The sequence below is a fragment of the Athene noctua genome, chromosome 14, assembly GCF_965140245.1.
Source record: "Athene noctua chromosome 14, bAthNoc1.hap1.1, whole genome shotgun sequence".
Taxonomy (NCBI): Eukaryota; Metazoa; Chordata; class Aves; order Strigiformes; family Strigidae; genus Athene; species Athene noctua.
In genome coordinates this window covers 18504983-18528832 of record NC_134050.1, presented here as the reverse complement: position 1 = coordinate 18528832, position 23850 = coordinate 18504983, and the positions used below count along the sequence as shown (strand labels likewise).

Sequence of the window (23850 nt, the reverse complement as noted above, 5' to 3'; positions counted from 1 at the left end):
AAAGTGTATGCTTAGGTCTGAAGCGATATACACATGAAGCTATCTTTAATTGTGCCTTATCAATAGGCTGATAAGCTCAGGTGTTTGCTGTTGCCATTGATGCTGCTGCTCTGTAGCAGGCAGAGGCAGTAACTGCTGCTGATGGAAAAGAAAAGGTAGTGGGAGGAGGCGGGGAGAAGGAGGTGGGAGACGAGGGGATTGGCTGTGTTTCATGTCAGTCACAGCTGCGGGCCCCAGCTCTTCCGCTGCTCTAGCTCTGGCTCTCCCGTGAACAGCTCCCGGAGAGAACAAGGCGTGCGGAGCTCGGATCACCAGCATCATGCTCCTCGGGCTTGGATCGTAGATCCCCCTCCTTGAACATTAAAATAACTCCTTCGGCCATCAGCGCCCCAGGCAGACCCAGCGAGAAAACACGCACGTGAGAGAGAGAGAAAAGAGGAGGAAGAAAAAAAAAAAAATCTGCAACCAAGTGGACTAAAGCAAAGAAAAAGAGTGCTTTGCTTGCACAGCTGCAAAGTGGGAATTTAAAGAACTGCAGAGAGAGAAATCCCAGCTCATCAGCACATACACATTGCAGAATTACAGATCCAGGTAGAAATGTCATCAACAGGGAAAGAAGGCAGCGGAGCTCAACATGCACAATATGTTGGACCCTATCGTTTGGAGAAAACCCTAGGAAAAGGACAGACAGGTTGGTTCCTTTGCAGCAGCCCCGGCGCTAGGGGGAAGGTGCTGTAGCAGCCAGTGAGATGTTGGGGATGGGATATTTGAGGGTTCAGGTTTTCCCATTTGCTGTTTTAGTGGAGATAATATTCATAGGGAATTTTTGCTTTTATTTATTTTTAGTTTTCATTTTAATTCTGTCTTCCTTTTTTTAAGAAAAAAAAAAAAAAAAAGCCCAGGATGCTTTATGTTCATTACTCCTGCTAATGGGTGTTGTTCTGATGACAGCCGGAGTGCATGCAGAGGAAAAAAAAATAGATGATCTGCTGGTGGTGAATTTTCACATCAATTTCTTCACTGCCCTACTTAGGAGCTTTTTCTTTTTAATCAAATTATATCGAAAGGAGAGGTTCACAGCCTGTAGTACCGAAGAGGTGGTGGTGGTGGTAGTGGGGGAGTCACCAGCAGTATTTCATGACATCATGATTGAAAAGGGTGTAGTCCTTAAGGTGCAGTTGGGGGGGTGGAAATATGTACAGTATGTCTGTGGCACTGACTGCTGTGGGTATTTAGCAAATATGGATGGATGGGCTGGTGGTTTTTGTGGGTAGGGTCTGAAATAAAAGAAAAATAGAGGATCATCAGCAGAATTCATTCTGGTTATGCTGTGTTTTTGTAGGAGGGATTGGGGGGGGGAGGGGAGGTTATTTAATTATTTTTCTTAAAGCTTGTTTATGAAACTCGCCCCCAGCAGATTTTCCTGAATGGAACAATGGTAAGAAATATTAAAAAGAGGAAACCGAGTGGAGGGAATTAGCGGAGAGCAGGTGCTTCTGCCCTACATGACATAATTAGATCCCCCTAAATGCGTTCAAGATCTGGACTTACTGTTGCTTGCTTGGATGGCATATTCACTTCAAGGGCAGGGGAGCATTAATTGGAAGAAAAGCCCTTAAAAAGAAGCCCAAATGTCTTCCTTTTTTTTTTTTTTTTATTTTAGTAACTGGTACAATAAGCAATGGCATCTGACAAATTCATTGGGTTGGGAGCCCCCCCAAAAGTGGATTGAGACCCCAGATTAAAATTTAGGGAAAGGGGAAGATCAGCCATAGGGGGGCTTCTTTGGGCATGTGGGTGTTAAGTGTTTTTCATTATGGTAGGACAATAAAACATGATGCATTGTGGTGTATTTTTTTTTTTTTTTTTATAACCCAGCCGAGCTTTGCCCATCTGTTGTCTAAAGGATTTAATAGGCGTTTCCATCCCCAGCTGCTGCCTCTGCTCTGCCTGCTTCTTCACTGCCCTGCGTGGCAGCAGCTCTGCAGTCCGCAATTTTCTTAGGGACACAGTCAAAATCCAGATCTTTCTCTGTAAGAAGCAATGCTCTTCTGAGATGATTGATTATAGCCTCCCCCCCCCCTCCTTCCCCTCCTCTTCACAACCCCATAGCAACCGTTCAGAGACATGGATGAAGATGACATTGTCTTCTAGTGAAAGTGACTTTTATTTATATTTGATTTTTTTCAAATCCCTTCACTGTATCAGCTGCTAAAGGTAGCTCTCTGTCACTGTTTTGGTTACCACCTTTTTCCTTTGCATAGCTCAATAAACCTTTACTTCTGCAGCTGTATTCTTACTAAAATCTGTTCTGATGATGATAACGAAAATACAAAAAAATTGCAGTGTATTGGTAATAAAACTGCCCTATTTCTGCTGGTAATCCTTTCCTGGATACTCCAGGTGATCAAAGAGCCAGCTGTAGATAGACAAATTCATTTTTGTCTTCATCACCATTTCCTTTTTTCTCTCTCCCTCACCTTCTCAGCACCCCTCCCTTTCCTTTAAATACAATTGTGTCTGAGATTCCTGAAAATACAGCTACATTAACCTTTTGCTCCATGCCTCATAGCCTGACGTTGTGGTCCTAAAGGGTTATCTGCAGCTTTGGTTATTTTTTTCCTCTCTGCTAATCTTCCTATCTTCCTCCTAAGTGATTAGAGATGTGGGGGTGGAGGGAGAAGAGGAGGATGTGTTTAGAGGCTTGCTGCTGTTGGCCTCTGCAGTTATTCAACCAGCTGGACGAGGGTGAAAGTTTCCCTTTGCAGTTTCCCCATATAACTGATCTTTATAGATAAGTCTCTGCTGTTTGCACACATGAATGCACATAAAATGCACAATGCATGGTGTCATAGAAGCTGGAGGTTGGGGGAGGAGGAAGAGGAATCTTAAAAGTAGCTGATGTCAGTCTATGTCTTCCTTCCTATACCCGCCCTTGGTTAACGGAATGATGCACTGAGGTGAAATCCAACTTGGTATTAAACATACATGGCTAAATATGGAAAAATGCCTTCTGGTCTTCTCGCATTTTCTGTGCTAATCACATTCGGGAGCACGCAGAATGGCACGAACAGTGTTTGGTACATAGCTAGTCCTCATCCTGCTTGTTTTGGAGGGTAAGCAGGCAACCTGCAGTATTTTAGGGAGAGGACAACAAGCGCAGTATGAGGGCCCTGATTCACCAGAGTATGTTGTCATGGTGTGTAACTTTGAATTTGGGTTGCAGTGGCATATGGCTGAAGAAAGTAGTGGCTATAATCCTTCCGTTAGCTTGGAAGATTAGGAGGTAATGGCTTGGAATATATATATATATATATTTTTTTTTTTTCCCCAAGGGGATGGGGGGGAGAGAGAAATAAAATCTGCCAAAATATAATGATGAATAGAAAGAAAGTGTAAGTTGTGTTGCAAAGTCCTGTCCATTTTGCAGTGATCTTCATATCCACCTCTTATATTTTGAATAAAATATTGTTGACCCTATTAAATTATTTCAAATTGGCAGGTCTAGCTTTGCTCCCAGATACATTAGTATTGTACGGATACATTAGTTCTTCTTACCTGCTTTGACTGAGATTGAAAGAAGGGGGTTTGGGGAAGGACCGTGGGCTCATAGTTCAGGGCAGACTTGGAAGGGGTGCCATGGGGGGAGAACTTAATGGCAAGTAGAACTCTCACAGGCTTCCTCACTGTGAAGTTCTCACTGATTGTCACCTTAACAGCTGAAAAAAGTGTTTACCAACGGCAGCCTCCTGGTCCCTGTGACAAGATCCAGTTGCCCTGTCTGGGACATCAGTGGAACTTGGTGACATCTGGCTGTGGGTGGGCAAAACTGACATGGGAAAGCATTCCGTTCAACTTGGCGGGGAACAGCCGTTGTTGAAAGTGTTGATTAGAATTCAAAATCGGGTATGCTGAATTTGTCCTGAGCGGCCTTCTGTGCTGGTGCGTCAAGCTTGCTGAGGGTGACTGATGCCACAAAGAGAGGATTAGGGCCTCTTATGTCGGAGAAGTTGGGAAAGGGCTACACGGGGCAGTGCTGAAAAATGTCTGTGCTTAGCTCTTTGCTGGTAGTGGGAATGGTAGAGGAATGAAGGAAAATTATTTTTAATAATGTAGCATACGAATTTAATGTATAATTTGGGTATTGTGGTAAGATGCCTTGCTTTTGTAATAGGTTGAATTCAGCGCACCTCTTGTTTAGTGCAGCTGGAGGAATGGCTCATGGAGTCTCTGAGTGATTTTGCAAGAATACAAGAAGCAGCATAATCTTAATTCTACTCAAAAATTATTGTACAGAACTGTTAGTGCAAAAATCATTGCTACATGTGTGTGTGGGGAAAGGTTGGTTTATCTAAGTTTCATTGATATATTCTTCTACAGTTAATTATAGGAGGCTTTCATTGTAATTAACAGTAATGAGCACAGGATATGTGTCATGTTACAGTAACACACGTGGAAACAGTTGCCTTGAGAAATCCCAGTCATACCTGATGATGAAGTTTAGTTTTGGATCAGAGGCTTTTCTCCATTTGCCACTAATTCTGTGTGAAATCAGCTTCTTGCGTATTCCTTGCTTTATTTCATTTTTTAAAAATTCTATGAGTATCTTTGTTCATGTGTTTCTTTTGGCCTCATTAACCCCAATTTTACCCTTGAAACACTTAAGAGTAATTCAGATTGACTGTAGTGAATATTTATTAACGAGTGCAAAGATGAGGAACTGAAGTATTTCTTGTGAAGGGCTTTGGTGTTTTGGAGGGTTTTCTTGTGTTTTCATTTGACAGTCACTGTAGAGGCTTCAGCATCATTGTTTGTTATGGCGCCAGTTCAATGGCTAGTTGAAATTTCCCAAATGCTGCTTTGTCTACAAGCAGTAAGACATTGGCTCTAAGTGAGAGTTACCCTATTCGCTCTGAGATAACCTTGATGAAAAATTTCATGTTGCTGATCCATTTTGTCTTGCTCCTTTCATTCTGTTTTAAGCCCAGTTCTGCAGACATTCAATACAAAGAACCCAGCTTGAAACTCACGGCACCTTGACGTTCGCAAAAATCATCTTTTCTGCATTGTATACCATATAACTTACAGCTATTTTGGTGTATAACATGTTAATTGTAGATGAGCCATCGGTGAGGTGTTCAGCAGTATGCTCTTGGGTTATGTAAGAACAGAAATCATTAAATTTGGGTCTTAGTGAATTTAATAGACTTCTATTCAGTGAGAGCTTAAACAGGATGTTTCTTTACAGCCTTAACCACCTGTTTCCATGACACCAGCAGAAACTGAAATTTGTTAATTTTTTATTTGTCTCTGTCAAATTTGGTTGAAATTGAGAGCTTCAGATCTATCTGAGGAGTGTTTGGTAGAGAATGTGATCTCTGAAGCCTGGTTTCCTTAGGTAAGTAGGCTAAACAAAGTATATCCTTTTCATTCATACTGCTATAATTTATTTTTTTTCTGACTCAGTGTGTTCAATCTAGAGAGAATCTAAAGAGTACAGCTTTATTCCGCTTAGCTGCCTAGCTGGATATATTGTTACAGAGGTGTAAATCGTTGTAGTTCACCTCATGGCCATTTTAAACAAACAACAGTCCAGTATATATTCCGTATGTGACAACATTAATATATTTTACTTCCCTTAAAAAAAAATTCTTTTAAAACAGTGAATCCATACCATTTGTCGTGATAGTCTGTGAAGACTTAGTTAATTAGTAATCATAGAAATAAAATATTGCAAGCAATACTGTGGGCAGTAGAGGTCTCAAGAATGAAATTTTGCCAAGAAAGGTTTCATCATAGTGACTTAGACTTAATGGATTTTCAAGTAATGGTTATAAGTTTTGAGAGATTTGGTCTTTAACTTGATATACCTTTGGTCTGATTGTTCAAAAGTGTTGTTTGCCTGCATTACTGACTGAAGTAAACTAGTATTACCACACCACGTATATGAACTGCAAAGTTCAGATATCCCTTCTATGACTTTCACTCCCTTTTTTTTAAAAAAAAGCAAATTCCTATATGCTAACTACAGTGAAAATTATTTTTAGCTTTCATCCTTCTGCAAACTTTGTAGAGGCACACCATTAGTCTTTTACCTCAATATCAGTAGCAAAATTATTATGAACTTGTTGAAACAGGAGCAGGCTCTGAATGATTGTTTTTCTTTGTAAAGCACAATAATCTTGCTCACGCAAGGGTTGCTAAAATTCAGATACTATCAAATGAGTAGGACTGTATGACTGTGTACCTACATTTCAGACATGAGCAGGAACTACAGCAGCAGTGATTTCACAAATAGATTTCTTGCACTGCTCAAGCACTTTTCTACTTTCCATCACTGCTCTAATGTCATTTTGTGCTGCTGCAGTGGGAAGGACTGCATTAGAGTGATGGGAAAGGTTGAAGAAATTAAAAAATCTTCTCAATAGAATTTACTTATTGAGAGGAATCCTTTCTGATCTCTAGAAAACCTGTGATTCCATGAGAAGAGCAAATGTAGCATTTTAAGTGGCCTCTTACAATTCCTGTTGTAAATTGAGTGGAGCAATCAGTGTATGTTTTGGATTCTCCAACACTGCAGTATTTTCAGTATACCATAAATTTACTTCATACATTATTTTGGGAAGTCTTTAATATTGTATACTTTAGAGAGTTAAACAGTAATTGCAATAGCGATAATAAATGTTGATATCCACTTCAAAATTAGTAGGTAGGTAGTATAGAAGAAATGTAGGTGGTGAAAGAATTCTAGGTTTCAGAAGAAATTTGAAAGGAAATGTGAAATTTGGAAGTAATGCCCTCTGAGGTAAGAGACATTGTCTGAGGAATGCACATAGGAGAACAGTCAAAATAAGAAGAGATGGAAGCCTGGATATAGATTTCCATGAAGGTAGAGTGAGGGCAGAGACATAAATGAATGCTCAAGGAGTGCTCCTCTTCTTCAAATGCCGAGATGCAGTAAGTTGCTCTTGTGAAGTCAGCCAGTGTTTTCAGTTGAGCTGACCTCGGTAGGAAGATCATCAAACCCATGATAAAATAGGTAAGGGTGGAATTTTTTTGTTTATTGTGGATTGTTCTATTAAGAAATATCCCGAAGAAATGTTCTGGTTTTGTTTTAAACAAACCCAAGATGTTTAGCAATCCTAGTCAATAATGCCATTCCTTTTGCTTTTGGAATATGAGGAGATTGTTACTTTTTTTTTGGTTCATGCATAAACAGTAGTTTTTCTACAAAACAGCCATACTGATATGTAGAGTAACATGAATAATTTGTTGCAAATAGTGTTCTTAATGAACTTGAACCATCTTTGTCTACAGTGTCTCTAAGTGCCAAATGATTTCCTTTAAGTCCTTATTGTTTCAGATTATCTGGCAAACAACTGTTTTTATCTCATTTCCCCAACTGTCTTTACGTCACTTGTGGATTGGTTGCACTTAAACAATATTCAGAGATTTGAATTGTACTCTCGAATATGGTCTGTTGGATATGTTGCATAAGATTATTACATTCTACTTGCATAGTTGTGCGAGCACTTCCAGCATAAATGTTTGTGCATGCAAACTGAAAATTTAGTTTTCCTGGACAGTTCTTACATGATTCCCATGAGCACCCTTGCCTGGAAGATGTGAACTTTTCCAGAAGGGTTTTTTTAAAAGGCCTCACAAATGTGACCAAATCAAACTTACTCTTAGAGCATATTAATTGTGTTCATCCAGTTCTATTTGATTTATTCTACATTTAATTTTGATTAGGGATATAATATTTTTATTAATTCCTTTCATTCTGCTTACAAACTAGAAACATTACTGATAAAATGCTGGTGAAAACCACACAAAAAGTCCACCAGAAGACTTTTTTTTTTTTTTCATTGCTTCATTTCTTTTGAAAATTGGGTTTAAATGGAGTTTAGGTGGAACAGAGGAAATTGTTCATGAAAGTGTATTACTCGCTATTGATGTAGCTGCAAGCATTTTTTTTCTCGAATGCGTCATTTGTGGCAGAGATGCCTATGAGATTGCCGTTGTCCTGTGGACTATATAAACAGGAATATATTGTTTCTTTTGCAATGACCTTGGGATACAGTTTTTTAAGGATAATAAATGGAAGTGTGTCATGAGACTGAGGATAAAGAGCAATATGAGCAAAGAAGGTAAATGATGGTGTTTATATTTAAACAAATCCAGGTACATTCTCTTGCAAGTTGCCTTCACAGTAGTGCAGAGTAACCTCCAGGCTGGTGCAGGTAGCTGATGGATAGTTACTCAGTGCTGCAGTGGTAGAATAGCATACTTATCTTGATTTGTCAGCTCTCTCAGTATTATTTTGAGAAAATAATTTTATTATTTCCTGAAGGCCGCAGAGATCACTGTCAACTGACATAAGTTAAAGTGGCCCTAAAGCTGCCCTGCATAACACTTTCACAAAGTTCTAATGGCTGAGCTTACTGTTTTGCACCCCGTGGCTGTGCCATGCAGTTTCTGCCTTTTAGACCTTGGCTGTTCCTGCTGTGGCTTCCTTGCATAAAGATTATTGCATACTCAAGAGGAAAATAAATAATTTTTTTAATTTCTTGTTCAAATAAACATTTTTAATTTGGGGTGGTGGAAGGGGTCAGGTTAGACTGGAAAGGACCGTTCTTTGTGTGGCTTACCCCTGATAACAGGCTGCTCTTTAGTTTCTTACCCAACATCCACCCATTGATAATCAGCGATTTGATAGTTAAAGAGTTTGGGGAAAAAGTAACTTGCCAGTTACTGGCAAAAGGGGATTATTGCTGGTAAAAGCTTTGCACCAAGATTTGCAACATCGACTGACAGTAAATGGGTTAATGCAGGCTGCAGAGGGGAACTGAGGAGAGAAACCAGCATTAAGTGGTTTAAGGTGTACAAGTACTTTTTTCTTTTTTGTTTTAGTGTTCCAACATTATGTGGGAATTATAGGCATGATGGTATTTCCAGTGAAGTGCTCAACTTTAAAAAAATTAAAAAAGATGGAAAACTGTTTTCAGGCATCCATTTAGTAAGTGCTCTTCTGGCTGCCTGCTTCTACTAACAAATCAACGTACTCTGTATCCTAAGGCTCTTGCAATTTTGATTTGCTGTCTTCTGCTGTATATGCTTAATGTGGGAGAAAAAAATCAGTGTGATAACGTATTTTTTTTAATAATGTCTACATTACATACATATTAACAAGCTCTGCTTTTGCAGTGTCATTCCTCTGTGTGTTCAGTCTTATGTGCCATAAGCTGACTGCCCTTGTCATTTAGCTATTAAAAGCACTATTGACTAGAACAAAAATAATGGAGGAGCTGGTTTCTGGGAGAAGCAAACTGGTCTGGACCAAAAATACGTTAATTTTCTACTGTCTGTCTAAAGCCTACTCTTAGAACTATTAAGTTTCAGTCTGCCAGAGGTTGAAGAGCAATCCTTCAGCTGCAGATGAGAGTGTACCATGTCTTCATACTGACCCAGCAGGGAATGTTGATGGAATTGCTTGGCTCTTTATCTTATTTTGCTCTTTTTCTTCATTATTTTATGTGTGACTATCAATGTAGACACTAGTTTTCTACGCAGATGCTTTTCTTGGAAAAGTGATTGTTTTGTTGCTTTGGTCCAGGATGAGGTGCAGTGTAGCCCAGCTTCAAAAAGTTGGCTCATCTGCCCTATGGTAGTGTAATTTATGTGGAAGAGGGACCAGCAATAACATATTTGCAGCTAAACATGAGATGGCGATGTATTATTTTCTCTTTAAGTTTTATTAAAAAAACCCCCAATGTCCTGCTCTGATAAAGTCTGAGCTAAGCTAGCACACGAGTTTAAGTAGGAAAAGAAGACTTCACATCCCAAATCCTTGTGATATGAAATGCAGTGAGTGGGATCATTAAAAATTTCTCCTGTCTTTTGCTGACTGTTTGCCGGCTGAGGGTTGGATTGCTCATCATGCCTACCATTTGTCCTGGGTAAGTTCCATTCAGTGAATATATGAATTCCTTTTAATAACTGTGACCTGTCCCTAAGATTAAGGAATGGACTTGACTCTTAGCTTTTTACCTTACTGGAATCTCTTAATCTCTCCCAGTATTCTATTCCAAAGCCTTGAACAGACTGCTCTGGTTGACTGTGCTTTGACCAAGGGTGTTGGACTAATCTCTGGAGGTCATTTCCTACCTCAACTCTTCTGCTATTCTGTGCTGCCCTGTGCAACTAAGTTCTAACTTACTCAGTGAACTGTGGAACTAAGGAACGCTGTTTCCTCCAGTTCTGTACCCTATATTCCCTTCCTACTCTGTCCTTTGTCTCTTGGGTTAGGGGAAGACTGTTTGTGGCTCATTTGAAGCTGTCTCTGCTGCCTGTCCTTTTTTCTTTCTCTTGGAATACATTAAGGATTAATTCACTATTATTCTTTCCTTTGTGGGAGCAGTAGTTTGAATCTTTTTTTTTTTTTTTTTTTTTTTCCCCAGACATTCAGCACTTCCTGTGAAATTTTTAGAATTTTGGAGACTTCCCTTGCTCTTTCAAACTTTGATAATCTATTATGGTGTTATGGGGGAATTACAGACAGCCTGAACATTTAAGTTTTGTTTCCTTAAGAGATCAGGCTAAAGCAAAACTGTCCTAAACAGCACAGCTTCTCTAATGTGCTTTTGGTTTTGAAGGCCATGAGGTGCTGCTATGGCAGACTGGGATTGCTGGAATACAGCTACTGCTCAGATATCTTGCCATCACCTTGCTTAAGACTCTTACACCAACGTTAGGAAGAAAAAGTGGTGCTAAACCACATTGGGATTCCTCCTGCTGGGGAATCCCCAGACAGCTTGATAGACTGGATTCCTGCCTACTTGCTGCTGCTGGAGCAGTGCAAAGGAGGGAGGATGGAGGCTAGAACTTGGTCCTTTCTGTTTGCAAGCTGAGCTCAGTGACTGGGGAGTGTGGGAAGAAGGGAGCCCTCTCTATTTCCTCCATGTATCCATTTTGGTACAGTGGCAGTATTTGAAGTAGCCCTTTCCGCAGAAAGCTGAGAGGAAGACTGAGAGCTGTTTGTGTGTTTGCAATGCCCGTCTGTACAAAAATCGTCACCAAAGACAAAGCCAAGTATTATATTAGAACTTGGCAATGACACAAGCGCTATAGTCCTATTAAACGTGGGCATTTGTTTTGTTGAAAAGACATGGCTATGAGTGACACAGCTTTTAAGATTCCTTATACTTCGCAAGCACCAGCCTTAAAGAGTTTTTCATTAATTTTTGAAACTAGTTAAATACGCTCTTTTCCAAGCTTCCCACTCTTACAAATCAGTAAAGCTTGATTAAACTCAGTAATCATCGACCACAAAGAAAGATCTGTCCTAGTATTTCTGGGTTTTGTCCTGTGCTGCTTTTCTTCTGGGTCTGTGGTTTATTTCATTGCTCACATTTGTGAAATCACATCTCTTGCTTCTGGTTGTTTCCTGATGGTGCTGAAGACCTTAGTTAGTCAGATTCCCCACCCGGTTACATCTGTGCAGTCCCAGTGACTTCAAGGCCTTGCTCAAGGTTATCTGAGGGGGGAGTTTGACCCACGAGCAAGCTTCTCATTGACGGTGGCAAAGACAGACCTCTGGCAGTGTTCTAGTCAAGAGCAGCCTAGGAATGCTTCTCCTCTGCAGCGAATATTCAAGCAAATGAGAGCACAAGGTGGAGTGATACTGTAAGCGAATTCAATTCAAACTGAAAATACAGGCCTAGCATTTTACAAATTACTATCTTTCATCCTTAAAGCAGAAGTCTGTCTACTCAGCTAACACACAAATTAAGGCAAGTGAACGTTTTAATACTTTTTAGTAGTAATTCTTCTCTAGCATTTCACACATACTGAACTCACCCGACCAGTTTGCATTAAGCTTCAGGATGTAGAAAATGTCCTTACCCTTATCATTACTGCATCTTTGCTCGGGAAAGAAGAGCCAGACTACTAGCATGGTTGGGACAGTTGCCATCTTGTTACCAGGTGGCTCTTCCTGCTCAGAGGAAATGCTGTAAAAATAGCCATGATTTCTGGATCTGTGTCGTCACGCTGTCATCACCATCACTCTTACCACCCTTGAATCAGATGAGTAGCAGCTGAGAGCCTCTTTAGCTCCACCAATGCTTATTTATTGTCAGTGTTTTGGAGCCTGTGGCTCTGCAGAGCCAGGTGCTCTGTGGACTGCTTCTCGAGAAACCGTAAAAAGATTAATTGGAATAGTAAATTTAACAACATATTTACTGTTCAAGTGTCTAATTCTCTACTGCAGACTTCTGAAGAGTCCACCGAAGGGGAGAAACCTGTGGGGTTTAGGCCTTTTTCTCCTCATTGAATTGGTGGGAATTGTAAACGTGGCAAGGCAGAGAGGATCCTGATCAAAGGGTTATGTCTACCTTGCAATCAGGGATGAACCTCTGGCGCTGGTGGGTAACAGTATTATCTCCTGACACAAGCAGCAGTGAAAATAGGGGGTGCAGGCTATGTGAGGGTTGGAGAATTGTACTAGAGCACCTAAGGACCTTGCCCTCTGTAGAAGTCCAGTCTTCCCTATCTTTACCTGATTATTTACTTGTACCAACTGTCCCTTTGTCTTGCTCTCGTGAAGAACCCTGCAACAGCTACAAATCTATATGGTATGTCAGATGTGGGTAAGCTGAGCATTTATACACATAATGCACTGTACACCTTGTGTATGTGTGACTTCATCTCAGGGATGGGGTTTTTGTCTATGCAAAATGTCAACCTTGTGGATCCTGTGGAGTTCTAATTCTGGTGTGAAAGATTATGGTTAGATTAAAATTAAAGGTACTCAACTTTTCAAAGGATTGGGTCCCTGTTTGTAGTCTTATCGTATCTAAAATGCTAGAGAGTCCTGGCCAGGTCATTTCGTGGGGGAAGAGCAGTGGAGCCATGTACAAAACAGGCTCTGTTCATGCCACTGTGCAGTTACAAGGCAGATTATTCAGAAACAATAACTATGTAGTCTTCACTGGCCCTAACAGGTTCAGCCACTGACTTGAGGTGGAGCCATTGGCAAGTTAATTTATCTTTAATTTTTTTTCTTGATTTTCATTATGTCCTGTTTGACTTCCCTTTTGGGACTGACAGGATTAGAATTGATTATATTGATATTTCTGAACTTTTTCAGAAATAAAAAGCAGCATGGAAGGGCTTGGGATAGCCCTACTATTTAGGCCTAGTGTTTGTTTTATGTTTTGGGGTTTTTTTGGCTAGTGTTTATTTTTGCTAGCTTAATCTTATTTAATGTGTATCTGTGGATTTTCACTTTCTGAGGACAGATCAGACTGTACAGCCTGGTCTGTCCAGGTGGTGATATCTTTTTATGCTATATTTGTCTTTCATAACTTCTCCTTTTGATTATTGTAATATTGATATATAAATGCTGAAATCTCCATGGCTGCAATTTGAAATTGAAGTTGTTTTAACTATCTAATAAAATGGAAAAATTGCATTAATGTTCCATTTTGACAATTTGTGGCTATGCTGACTTTTGTTGCTTCCTTCCTTAGGGACATTTGTCCCTGATCTCTCAAACAAAATGTCACTGAGTAGAAACTATGTTTGTATGATGCTGTGTGTTGTATTTACAAAAGATTTATAACTTGGTCGCTTTTATTTATGCTTCTGGTGGAGCTGGTAGAATTATACCGCAGTGTTAAAATGCAGAGTTTCATTTTCCTGCAGGCAGCAGCTATCTGGTGGTGTGGGATTTTTTTCCTCGTTCTTTTTTTTTCTTTTTAAGTCATCTTTGGAAATTCTGACAGACTGATGGAGAAGCCTTTAAAAATGCCTGAAATTAAGCTGCCACATAATCCCATATATCCTCTTTTCCTTTCTGAACCTCACCTCATCACTATCCCCACCTAAGTTTGGAAGTGGAATGTAAAAGGCAAAAGAAGGTTAATAAATGCACCCCGCTGATAATACCAACAGTCTTATTTGGCAAAATGATATTTGCTGAATGCTATTTCAGTAAGTTTCAGCTTCCAGAATGATTGCCTGGAAAGGGTATAGGTCGGTGTGAAGTGGGTGGTAAGGCTAATGGGTTATTCTAAAGACTGGCTGAATTGTTAGCAGTGCAGGCATTTCTGAGGAGGCTGCTGATGAACTTGAAAATTGAAATATCAAAGAATTTTTTAGAGGGATGAACTTACCAGTCTGTTATATGGGCGTTAACGATAGTTATATTGAAAGTTACTGCTGGGAAAAAATATTTTGGCTAATGAGGGAGGAGAATCTTCTCATCAGTGCCCTTAGGAGTGAAATTTACCCTTTTGCTAGTATGAGATCTGGCTATCACTTGAGTCCCACTTAAGACCTATTTTGAAGTATTAAGTTATGTACTGGGAGGTAAAAATGGGAGTTCAGAAAGTACATAAAATAAAATATTACTCCTTACTATTTTTGAGATAGCAAGCCAGATTACGTGAAAATGTTTTCTGAAGTTATTAACGCAGTGCCAGGGATGCATTTGTCTTGTTCCATTTCCAGGACTACAGTAAATGTCAAAATCATGCTGTATCTGCAACTCTGTTACCACATAAATACTCTCTCTTTGTAGGAAGACATACAATTTTGTTATGATTGAAGCCTGAAGTTGTATTTAAAAAAAAAAAAGAGGGTGCAAAAAAACCACAAGCTTTGAAGTAACTGAAGCTGCACAGAAGTAATAATTTCTGCAGTTTCAGGTGTTACAGCAAATAATTCCAGTTAAAATTAGTTGTTTTAAAATTCACTGAGTTTTTTGAGTGTGAAACCTACTGTGTGTCTGTAAAATGAAACAAAATTTACTGACCAGGCTTATGTGTTTGGATTTTGGGTTTTTTTTGTTTTTTTTTTTTTTTTTATTTTGTGTTTGTTTTAAATAAGGCTAATGGGATTGGTAAATAGAAAGTGTTAAGATACAGAATAAACTCTATAATGTAAATGATAGTGGTTGTAGTCTGTGAGCCCTCCTTAAGTATTTGGTTGAACTTCGTACTGTGGACAGCAGATAATACAAATTTGTGGCCTTACTGGATAATGCTTTAGGTCACTTGTGATATAATTTCTAACAGTTATCAAGCAACACTTCTGCCAGCTAAGACCTGTGATGCAAAAGCACTGTTTTGGCCACGATACTTTCTTGACTCTCTTTGCCAGGTTTGGGTCAAGTACGAAGACTGTCCAGCCTAGTGCATGTAATGCTTGCAGTTTGGGGTCAGAGTCTGATCCGTGCCAAGAACTCTTTGTGCACATAGCTTATCTATTAAAGGGATGGTTTTAACTTCTGACTTCTAATTCTTGCAGTTAACATGGGGTGAAAAGGAAGTAAAATGAAAGGGGAAAGCTAGAAAGAAGAAAGTCCACCCCCCCTCTGCCCGGTTACCCTGTTTCTGATCCTGAAAGTGAAAGCTTACTTGAGATTTTCTTGCTCTTAATCGTAAAGAAATAAATTTGAGAGTAAATCCACTGAGCTGAGTGGAGATATGTTGGCATAAAAATAAGATGAACAAAGGAGGGGATTTGGCATCTTTAAATGTTAAAGATTCATAGCTTTTGTCACCTTAGATCTATGTTTTTAAACATAAAAAAAAAATGGAGTTGCAGTAGAGGTCAAGGCTTCACTAGTTCTTGAGTAACCCAGTTTCCAAAATGGGATTTTTATTGTTGCTTATTCATATTTTTGTTTGTGATTTAAAGCACAGAAGATTGTAACACATGCTGCAGTGGGTTGAAGGCAAAATAAAAAAGGATTATTGCCTGCTCCAGAACACTTTAAAAAAAAAAAAAAAAAAAAAAAAAAAGGAAACCTTGGGCCTGTTGTATCCTTTTCCCTAAACATGTCTGTCAAATTGGCATGGAGAGACCTAAGCATTCTGCCACTAAGTGGAGAGGGTTACAGATTTTTAAACTGCATCTATAAAAGTGATAACAATGTAAAAGCCAGGGTAAGGGAATTAACTTATTTTAAAAAAATTAATTTTCCCTGTTTTGTCATAAGCCTATGGCAGTTCAAAGCTTTTTTTTTAAAAAAAGTAAAATAAAAATTATGTGGCTGGACTGGGAATAAGGTGAGTCATATTTCAGCTAGAAAAGCAAAGTGCTTCCCCCCATCTTGATTATTCTAAATACTTCTAGTGAAAAACTCAAATCATATTTGTTTCCAGCCTAAAAATGAATTCAGGTGCTTTATGGCCACTGTTGGTGGTAGGGTGTTGAACTTGGTAAGACTTTTGGTTTGGTCCTAGTGTAGCTGTACACGTGTGCTAGGAGGAATTACATCTCCCAAGACTTTATTCCCTAACCTTAACAGAGAAGCAGCTATGATTATAGTGTCAGTAGCCTGTCTCAAACGTACACTTTCTTTGATTTCCTGTTACTCCTAACCTCCAGAGTACAGAGATTTGAAAGGAAAGTGTTTAAAATTCATTTGCCCTCTTACTGGCTCTGTTTTTGTTCATGGACACGTCTGGTAATGTGACCTTTGCAAATTTTGTTATCCTAAGGTTTGTCCTGCTGTGAAATTGTGTAGATGTACTCTTTTACCACATTTTGGAAGTTGTGTAATGTGAGTCAGTTGATATACAAAATAGTATTTAAATATTGGTTTTAAACTGACACATTGCGGTCCTGGAGTTTTTGGTTTCCCCTGGTTACAACAGGCTACTTTACATGAGAGTCTAAACTTCTCCCTGGTCAACAGATTTGTACCATTTGTATTTTGTTCAGAGACTGTGCTTTACAAGAAAATTCTCGCATAATGATGGATCAGAGTTCTGTTCTTGCTACATTTGTGTGTGTTTTTTTTTCTTTTCCTGTTGCAACTCCAGTGTTTCATTGATTTTATTTTTTTTTAATTTATTTATAGCAGTTTGACACAGCAGAGCAGTATAATGTCCTATTACAGACCTTACTGTCTTCCATGCATCCATGTAAGAGTCACCGTGCTGAAGTCAGCAAATGTGTGCTACTGGAAAGCTGCTTTGCCTGAGAGTATTTTGTAGTTGCTGCTCCTGAGTCACATGTAGACTAAACAACTTCAGCAAAGACTAGACCATAAAGGGTATAGATAGAAATATTAGTCAAAACCAATTTGATTATAAGTTGTACCAAAAAAACCCCTGATGTGTTTTCTTATTGTCAGCTGTGATGATTTGACATATACTGCTGAAGAGAAGCATTTAGTAATTGAAATGCAAGTGAGTGACTAAGAAGCAATACGTATGCAGCAGTGGTTTTTTTTCTTCCAGGTTTGTGTTTCCCAAAAAACTGATCTCTGACTCTCATAGTGACTATTGACAGTATTAGAAGTAACTTTTTTGATTTTTTTTTTTTACTCCTCTGATGTTATATTAAACCCTTATTCTTTGGCATTCAGTAAGTTAGTAGTATAGGATCATCTTACTGCTGACCCTTTTATTTTTTATTTTTTATTTTTTTTACTCTTTCCCCGTGGCAGCTTTCCCTGCTATATGCATCTGGATTTAGCTTGATTCCCAGCCTTGCCAGCAGCATTGTAAAATCGAACTGTAGCATTTGAAAAAACTGCTCGGTTGAAAAACAAACTGGAGCAATCCAGACGTGGATTTCAAAGGGAATGGGAAGATCTTGATCCGTGCTGCTTTGTGAGCTCAGCACTGTGGAGTGTGATTGACTGTAAGCTCACTCACCATTATGGAAAACTGAAGAGTATTTAGTGTAATGCCAGGCTGCAAAAGGGGAATATGGGAGATCACGAAGAAGCCCAGAGTCTGCCTCTCTCCACAGGCAAATTGATGCTTTGCTTATGGTGTTGTAGAAATGGTGTGATGGTTCTGAGGCTGTTGAGTCTTTAGATTTACACTGCTGCACAGAAAACATGATTTAGGCATTAGTAACACTGGAAACAGTCTGAATTTGTATCCCATCACATTAATTGGAGTTGATTTATTTTATCCAGTGTAACTGAAAGAAAGGTCAGGTTCAGGTTCTGGGACCGTGCGCTAGATCCTCAGCTGGCACTGTTTGATTGAGAGCCTTGGACACCATGCTGCTGGACTGACTTACCCTGGATATGGATTTGACTTTCTCTATGAAGGCAGAGACTATAAATTGTAAATTTTGGAAGGGGCCTAGGTGTTGAATTCTCTCTTTTCAAACATTGCTACTTGAGAGAAATACAGGACCATACGCATTATGAAAGGTTTTGGTGTCTAAAGTTTTAGGTATCACACCCTTTCTGCAAAGAGGTGTGTGTTTGTCTCTAAAAAAGCCTTTCCCTAAACTTTACCTTTTTCTTTACTTTCTGTAAGTAAATGATATCTGAATTTATAGCAACTGTATTTCCAAGTTGATAGTCACAGCTTGGATATTGCCCCTGTTCTAAGCTATCTGCAAGTACTTGCAATTCTCTTAGAAAATTAACCTTTGGGCTCAAAATTCTCATGCTTGACCTCTAGTCCAGAAATTACTTCCTCTCTCAAGCGATCTTGATAGAAATCTGTATGACTAGATTTATTTTATCGGACTGTTGGCAGCAGGAGGTGATAAGGAAGGGGAAGTCACGGGTTCAATTCCCTACTGGAATTAAATCCTTGAGAAAATAAGGGTAGTTCTTCATTTGAGGTTTACTTGGTTGCCTCCCAGTACTTGTCTTGTTCCATATCAGACTTCATAATTTTTGTACCTCCTTTCCTTCTCATTGGAAGGTCTAGATGTTGTTAATTTTGCATTAATACCCACTGATAAATAGTCACCTAGGTGGAACATGCGCAGTTAAACAGAGATACTATTAGTTACCAGTACAATTTTAAATCTGAGGTCTAAACATCTTTGAATTTCAGGAGAGTGCTTGGAGGAAAGTGGTTTTTGTTCCAGAACTGAACACAACCACATACTTAGTTTTCATCTGAGTGAGATGCAAAACTGCAAAAGGGCCTGTCTTTTAGATCAATATTGGACATTGTCCAAAATCTCATGCCATTTGGCACTGTCAAGCCTAAACATCAGCCTGGTTCAACTTTGCGTATGTCTGCACTGCAGTTACTAGCCAGGCAAGAAGGAGGGCTCCAGACTGCTGTGCTGAGTCAGGCTGACACCTGAATTTGCTAATTTGAGAGTGACTTGGCTATCTCTACACTGCCTTTGGTTTTAGACAGCTTATTTCTTGATGGGCACAGCAGGAATTTTATGATAAAACAGCATTTTTTGTACCAGACCAGTGTTCTCTCTTGTTGCAGTGTGATGTAGTAGATGTTCATTGGACAGTTTTAGAAATGTTGCAGCAGCTGACTTCAGAATCACCAATAGCAGGATTATTTTTTTTGTCCCCAGTTGGTTAGTAATTGTCTTCTATATGAATATGTCAAAAGTTATCTGTTGGTTGGTTTTTATTCTAATATAGGGGTATGAATCTGTTCCCAATAGCCATCTGTATCTCAGATATATGTGACTGTATATTGTACAAACCCCCAAATTCATGTAAACAAGCATCAAAATCCTTTTCTCCTTTTACTTAGTTCTTCATTTAAAACTTTGTTCCCTTTATTGAGATAACACACCCCCTGGTTAAAGAAAGGGGGCATTTTTAACGTATCATGTCTATACCTTTCATCGTCCTGGGTTTGTCTAGCTTTAGTATGTCTCTTTACTCAGGTCTTCAAAGCTAACAATCTGTATATTTTCATTCTACCCTGATATGATCCTCATTCACTCATCGTTTTTGCTGCTCGTGTCTTAATGTTACCTATTTCTGCTATGCGTTTTCGAGGTCAGTATTCCAGCTGAGGATGTATCATTGATTTATACATTGGCATTATCTCATTCTCGAGTATAATTTTCGATTTCATTGTTCAACATTTTGTTGTCACTTTTGATTACCTCTGCACATCAAGTTGATATTTTTATTATGCTGTCTGACGTAATGGTAATTCTCTTCTTGAATGACTCCAGTTAATGTGGAAGTCAGAAATGTATATTACTAGTTCACAATTCTTTCTATTATGTGTTTGTCAACACTGAATTTCATCTACAGTCATGCTGTCCATCCACCGAACTTTGATATTTCATCCTTTTAAGTGCTTAAGTGGGACTTAAGTAATACATTGGTCTTGTGCTAGCCTGCTATGCAAGGGTAAATTTCACCCTTGATGAACGGATGCATCCTGCCACATCAATCAGGGATGCACTGTGTATTTCCTAGGGCAATAGAAAGGATCAAATTTCCCTATTAACCCCTTCAGAACTGAAGTGTTGATGCCATATCAAGAATGTGCACCACAAATTTGATGTATCATGATCTGTAGTTCTGGTGATCTGTCCATAGGGGACCATACAGAAGCATTCTGTTGGATACTTGAGAGATCCTGAGACTGAAAAGGTCACAACTAGTGTATCCAGGTGTTGAGAGATTTGTGGGGGTTTTGTCTGTCGTTCCTTCTGTTTGTAACAGCTGTTTTTCAGAGCAAGTCCATGAGGGTTCCCCCAGAGCCTAAACCATTAAGTGGAATTTTGAAGATGTTACTGATTTATGCCCATCTACCCTTTTGCTTTTATTAAAAGGAAAATCCATTTCTTCTTTGCTGTTTCATGAAACATTTTTCTAGGTAGGTGAGCAAACAGCTGTACTCAAGCTTAGATTTGATTTCTGTAGTTACCTCTGATTTTGAGACTTGTTTCTTTACAATTCTGTTTTGTCACCTATAGTGTTCATAATGTTCCTTACACAAACTACTTTGAAAGTTGAAGTCTCAGTGTTCTATAAAAGCTAGAGAATTTTTTGAAATATAGCATATCATAATATATAACAGGATTTGCTGATGTCTGATTTGCCTTTCTGTTGGTCACCAAAAATATCAACAAATTGACAGACCAAATAAAATGTCACTTCCCCCATATCTCCCAAATGAGGGAGGAAAATATAAAGTAGTGAAGATGATTCTTCTTCCTACTTCCCTAAAATACCCAAATGAAATAAAACTGCAGTATAAAGGGTATAACAATGTGAACAGATGGAAGAATTTTTTTCATCCCTGCAAGCTTATTATTATTTTGGTGCTTCTGGTTTGGGAAGAGAACTTGATGGGTTCAGTGATCACTGATTGCTGTAAAGTTGGCAAACTGTGCCCAGCTGTTCAGAGGATGCTTGTCTGATCATGGAAATCCTGCTTATGAAGTAGAGCAGAGAGAAAAAGAGAGGAACGTGCTGGTATCTTAGTGGATTTAGTTTTACACAGTAGCATCTGCTAAACATGCAGTGATTCTTTTACTTGGCAATTTAGACTAAACCCCATAATTATTTAATGAGGAACCTCCCTCTTTCTCTCCTGTTTGTTTTGATCCCTACCCTCAAAAGTACTGGCTTCAGGATCAGTGTAAGGCATGGCTTAGTCTGTTTCCCCTCTGCCCACCCTGGGTATTGTGTACGTTGTTTTGATTTATTTATTAGCCTTTATTTTTTAATCTTTGTGAAACTGCAGGGATGGAGGAAGGAAACAGGACCTTTTAAATAATAATCCACAGCTCCTATTAACTAGTGACAGATGCCTTCTGACCTGATGTTTTAGGGACTTTGAGGCTCTTGATAATAATATTTATAGTTCGGGAATGACCTTGCATATCAGAAGGTCTTTGCCTAACCTGCGTGTCGTCATGAGGTAAACGTTCTAGTGAAACAGCACAAAACCAGTAAGTGTTGTGTCTGAGGCTCCTGCAGCCTCTTTATCCCTTTGTCATGTTTAGGAAGAAAATAAAAATGGAGGCATCTTTCTTGAGAATAAGGAAAAACTGTTGCTGAGATGAAATAGCTGTTCCTGTATGCTGTTTAGAACAGTCTGCTGTGCTGGTACTTGACTCAGTCATGGGCAGTATATGGAAACAGAACTGCAAGTCTGGTACAAAGCTAGTTCAGAACCTTGCAAACAAACTTCTGGACTCGGTAAATTACTTGTGTCTTAAGCTATTCTAGTTAAACTGAGATTGACTGACTGACCTTTTTATATTAACATTTATTTGTGGTACTAGATGGGGAGCCAAGTGAAAGTTGCAGTTCAGTTTCCAAAATCAGCTTCTCCAGTTTACTAAAGCAGGTCATGCTCATTTGCACCACCGTTGCAGTCACTTACTGAGGGGGAGTGGTTCTGTCATCAGTACTAAGGATTATGATTTAAATTCAGCAGTGGAGAACAGCAACATCTGGATTACGTGCAAATGCTCAGGAATACTATTTTGTATCTAGAGACTTAAGGTTGGAAAAACAAGATCTAAAGGGCTTGATATTTCAAATGATGCATTCACTTATTATGAGATTGTGATATAACTTTATTATAGTTATTTTCCAGTGTTGCACTGTGAAGCTTTGTCCTGATCATGCTTCAACTTTGAAATTAGTTCCCACCAATGTGAGCTCCTTATGGCTTGGAGATAATCTCTTGTAGTTGCCACGTTGACTGAAATACAGTTCTTCATTATGCGCCAGAGCTGGCCTTCTGGACTGTGCAAGGGCTGAAGAGGCTGTTGCTTTTAGAGAATGCTGCCTAGTTACACTGGGGTGCCAGACAGGAGCCTGCTGGGTGGCTGGTCAAGTGGGAACACGAGGCCATTGTGAGGGCTATATACAGTAAATGAGCTCGGGAAAAGAAGTATTGATGGAGCACCTGAAAATGATAAAATGATTGATTTTTTTTTTTTTTTTTTTTTTTTAAATGCAAGGGTTGCATCTTACCCGAAACGTAGCCATTATTGATGAAACCTTTCCTGCATGTCACATTGGACCTACTGGTTCCAGCCCTGAGGCTTGCTGAAGCCATGAATCAGGAAGACATTGAGTTGTGCCCCTCCTTTTTCTTCCGTAGTGAGGATAAAGGGAGGGTCTAAAGCATCTTCAGAACACTTCATTCTCTGCTGGGTTTGGTATGAAGTGGTCTGATTTCAGTTCTTTTTGGTCAACAGGTAATCTCCTGTGGTGGTGAGAAGTTTCTGCGCCCATTAGTGGTGTCCCACTGCTGGAGGTGGCTCCTGTGCAGGCCTTGCAGGCTGTGTTGTAGAATGAAAAAAAATGTGCTGAAGCAGAGCTCTACCGTACCAGTCATTCACTAATGCAAGGTCCCCCAGAGATTCAGTGACATATGTGAGAACAATTCCTGCTCTTTCCTACATTACCACAGTCTGATTATCACAGGAAGGGAGCTGTAGTTGACTTCTCTGTGTGGCCAGTTTTCCTCTCTAAGTAGCAGTAAGTGACAACAGAGAAGCTAGCCTTCAAGACAGACACTTGTGTAGCTGCAGTGATGATGATCTCTTTTTCCAAGCAAAGCTGTGCGGTCTCCTTGTGCGGTAGGGAAAGTTGGCTGAATCGGTTATTTTGTTCAAGAATAACCCTTCTCTTGAAAACAATTTGTTTATGATGATACAAAATGGGAAATCATGATTTTTTTGGGGAAGTTCCCTTCTGTTCTCTTCTGTACTTAGTCATGTGTTGGGAAATAATTTTGCTTCTTTCCCCCCTGGCCCCCCTCCCTTCTCAGCCAAGTCAGAAGGTAAGTGAGGATTTAGTTGCACAATAAATTCTAACTAGTAGGGAAGCCATAGGCCGTATATTTAGCTGTTGTAAATTTAGTGTAGCTCTATTGAAGTCAGTATTGATTTAAACTGGTGATCACTGGCTGGTCGTCTGATCAGCTGTAGCACATGTTCTTACCATTCTATGTGCATCTCTATTGTTTAGCATCGTGATCTGAAGAAGGAAGTGGCTGTGACAACTAATGTTTTACACTGATGAAAAATACATTGAGTCTAGTTAAAAATGGTAGGTATTGCCATTTAAATCTAACACTTGATGTGAGAAATTCTGTCAGATTGAGAAATTAT

At 39.3% G+C, this 23850-nt stretch overlaps 1 protein-coding gene across 17 annotated transcripts in view; it reads left to right on the top strand.

The window, feature by feature from the left end:
- The first annotated feature begins 283 nt into the window (after positions 1–283).
- BRSK2 (BR serine/threonine kinase 2) overlaps positions 284–23850 on the top strand; it is a 317659-nt gene continuing 294092 nt past the window's right edge. For all 17 annotated transcript variants that reach the window (XM_074918029.1, XM_074918020.1, XM_074918027.1 and 14 more), the window contains exon 1: positions 284–691. In XM_074918029.1, the coding sequence (XP_074774130.1) occupies positions 598–691 (94 nt within the window). In that variant the 5' untranslated portion in view covers positions 284–597. The remainder of the gene's footprint in view (positions 692–23850) is intronic.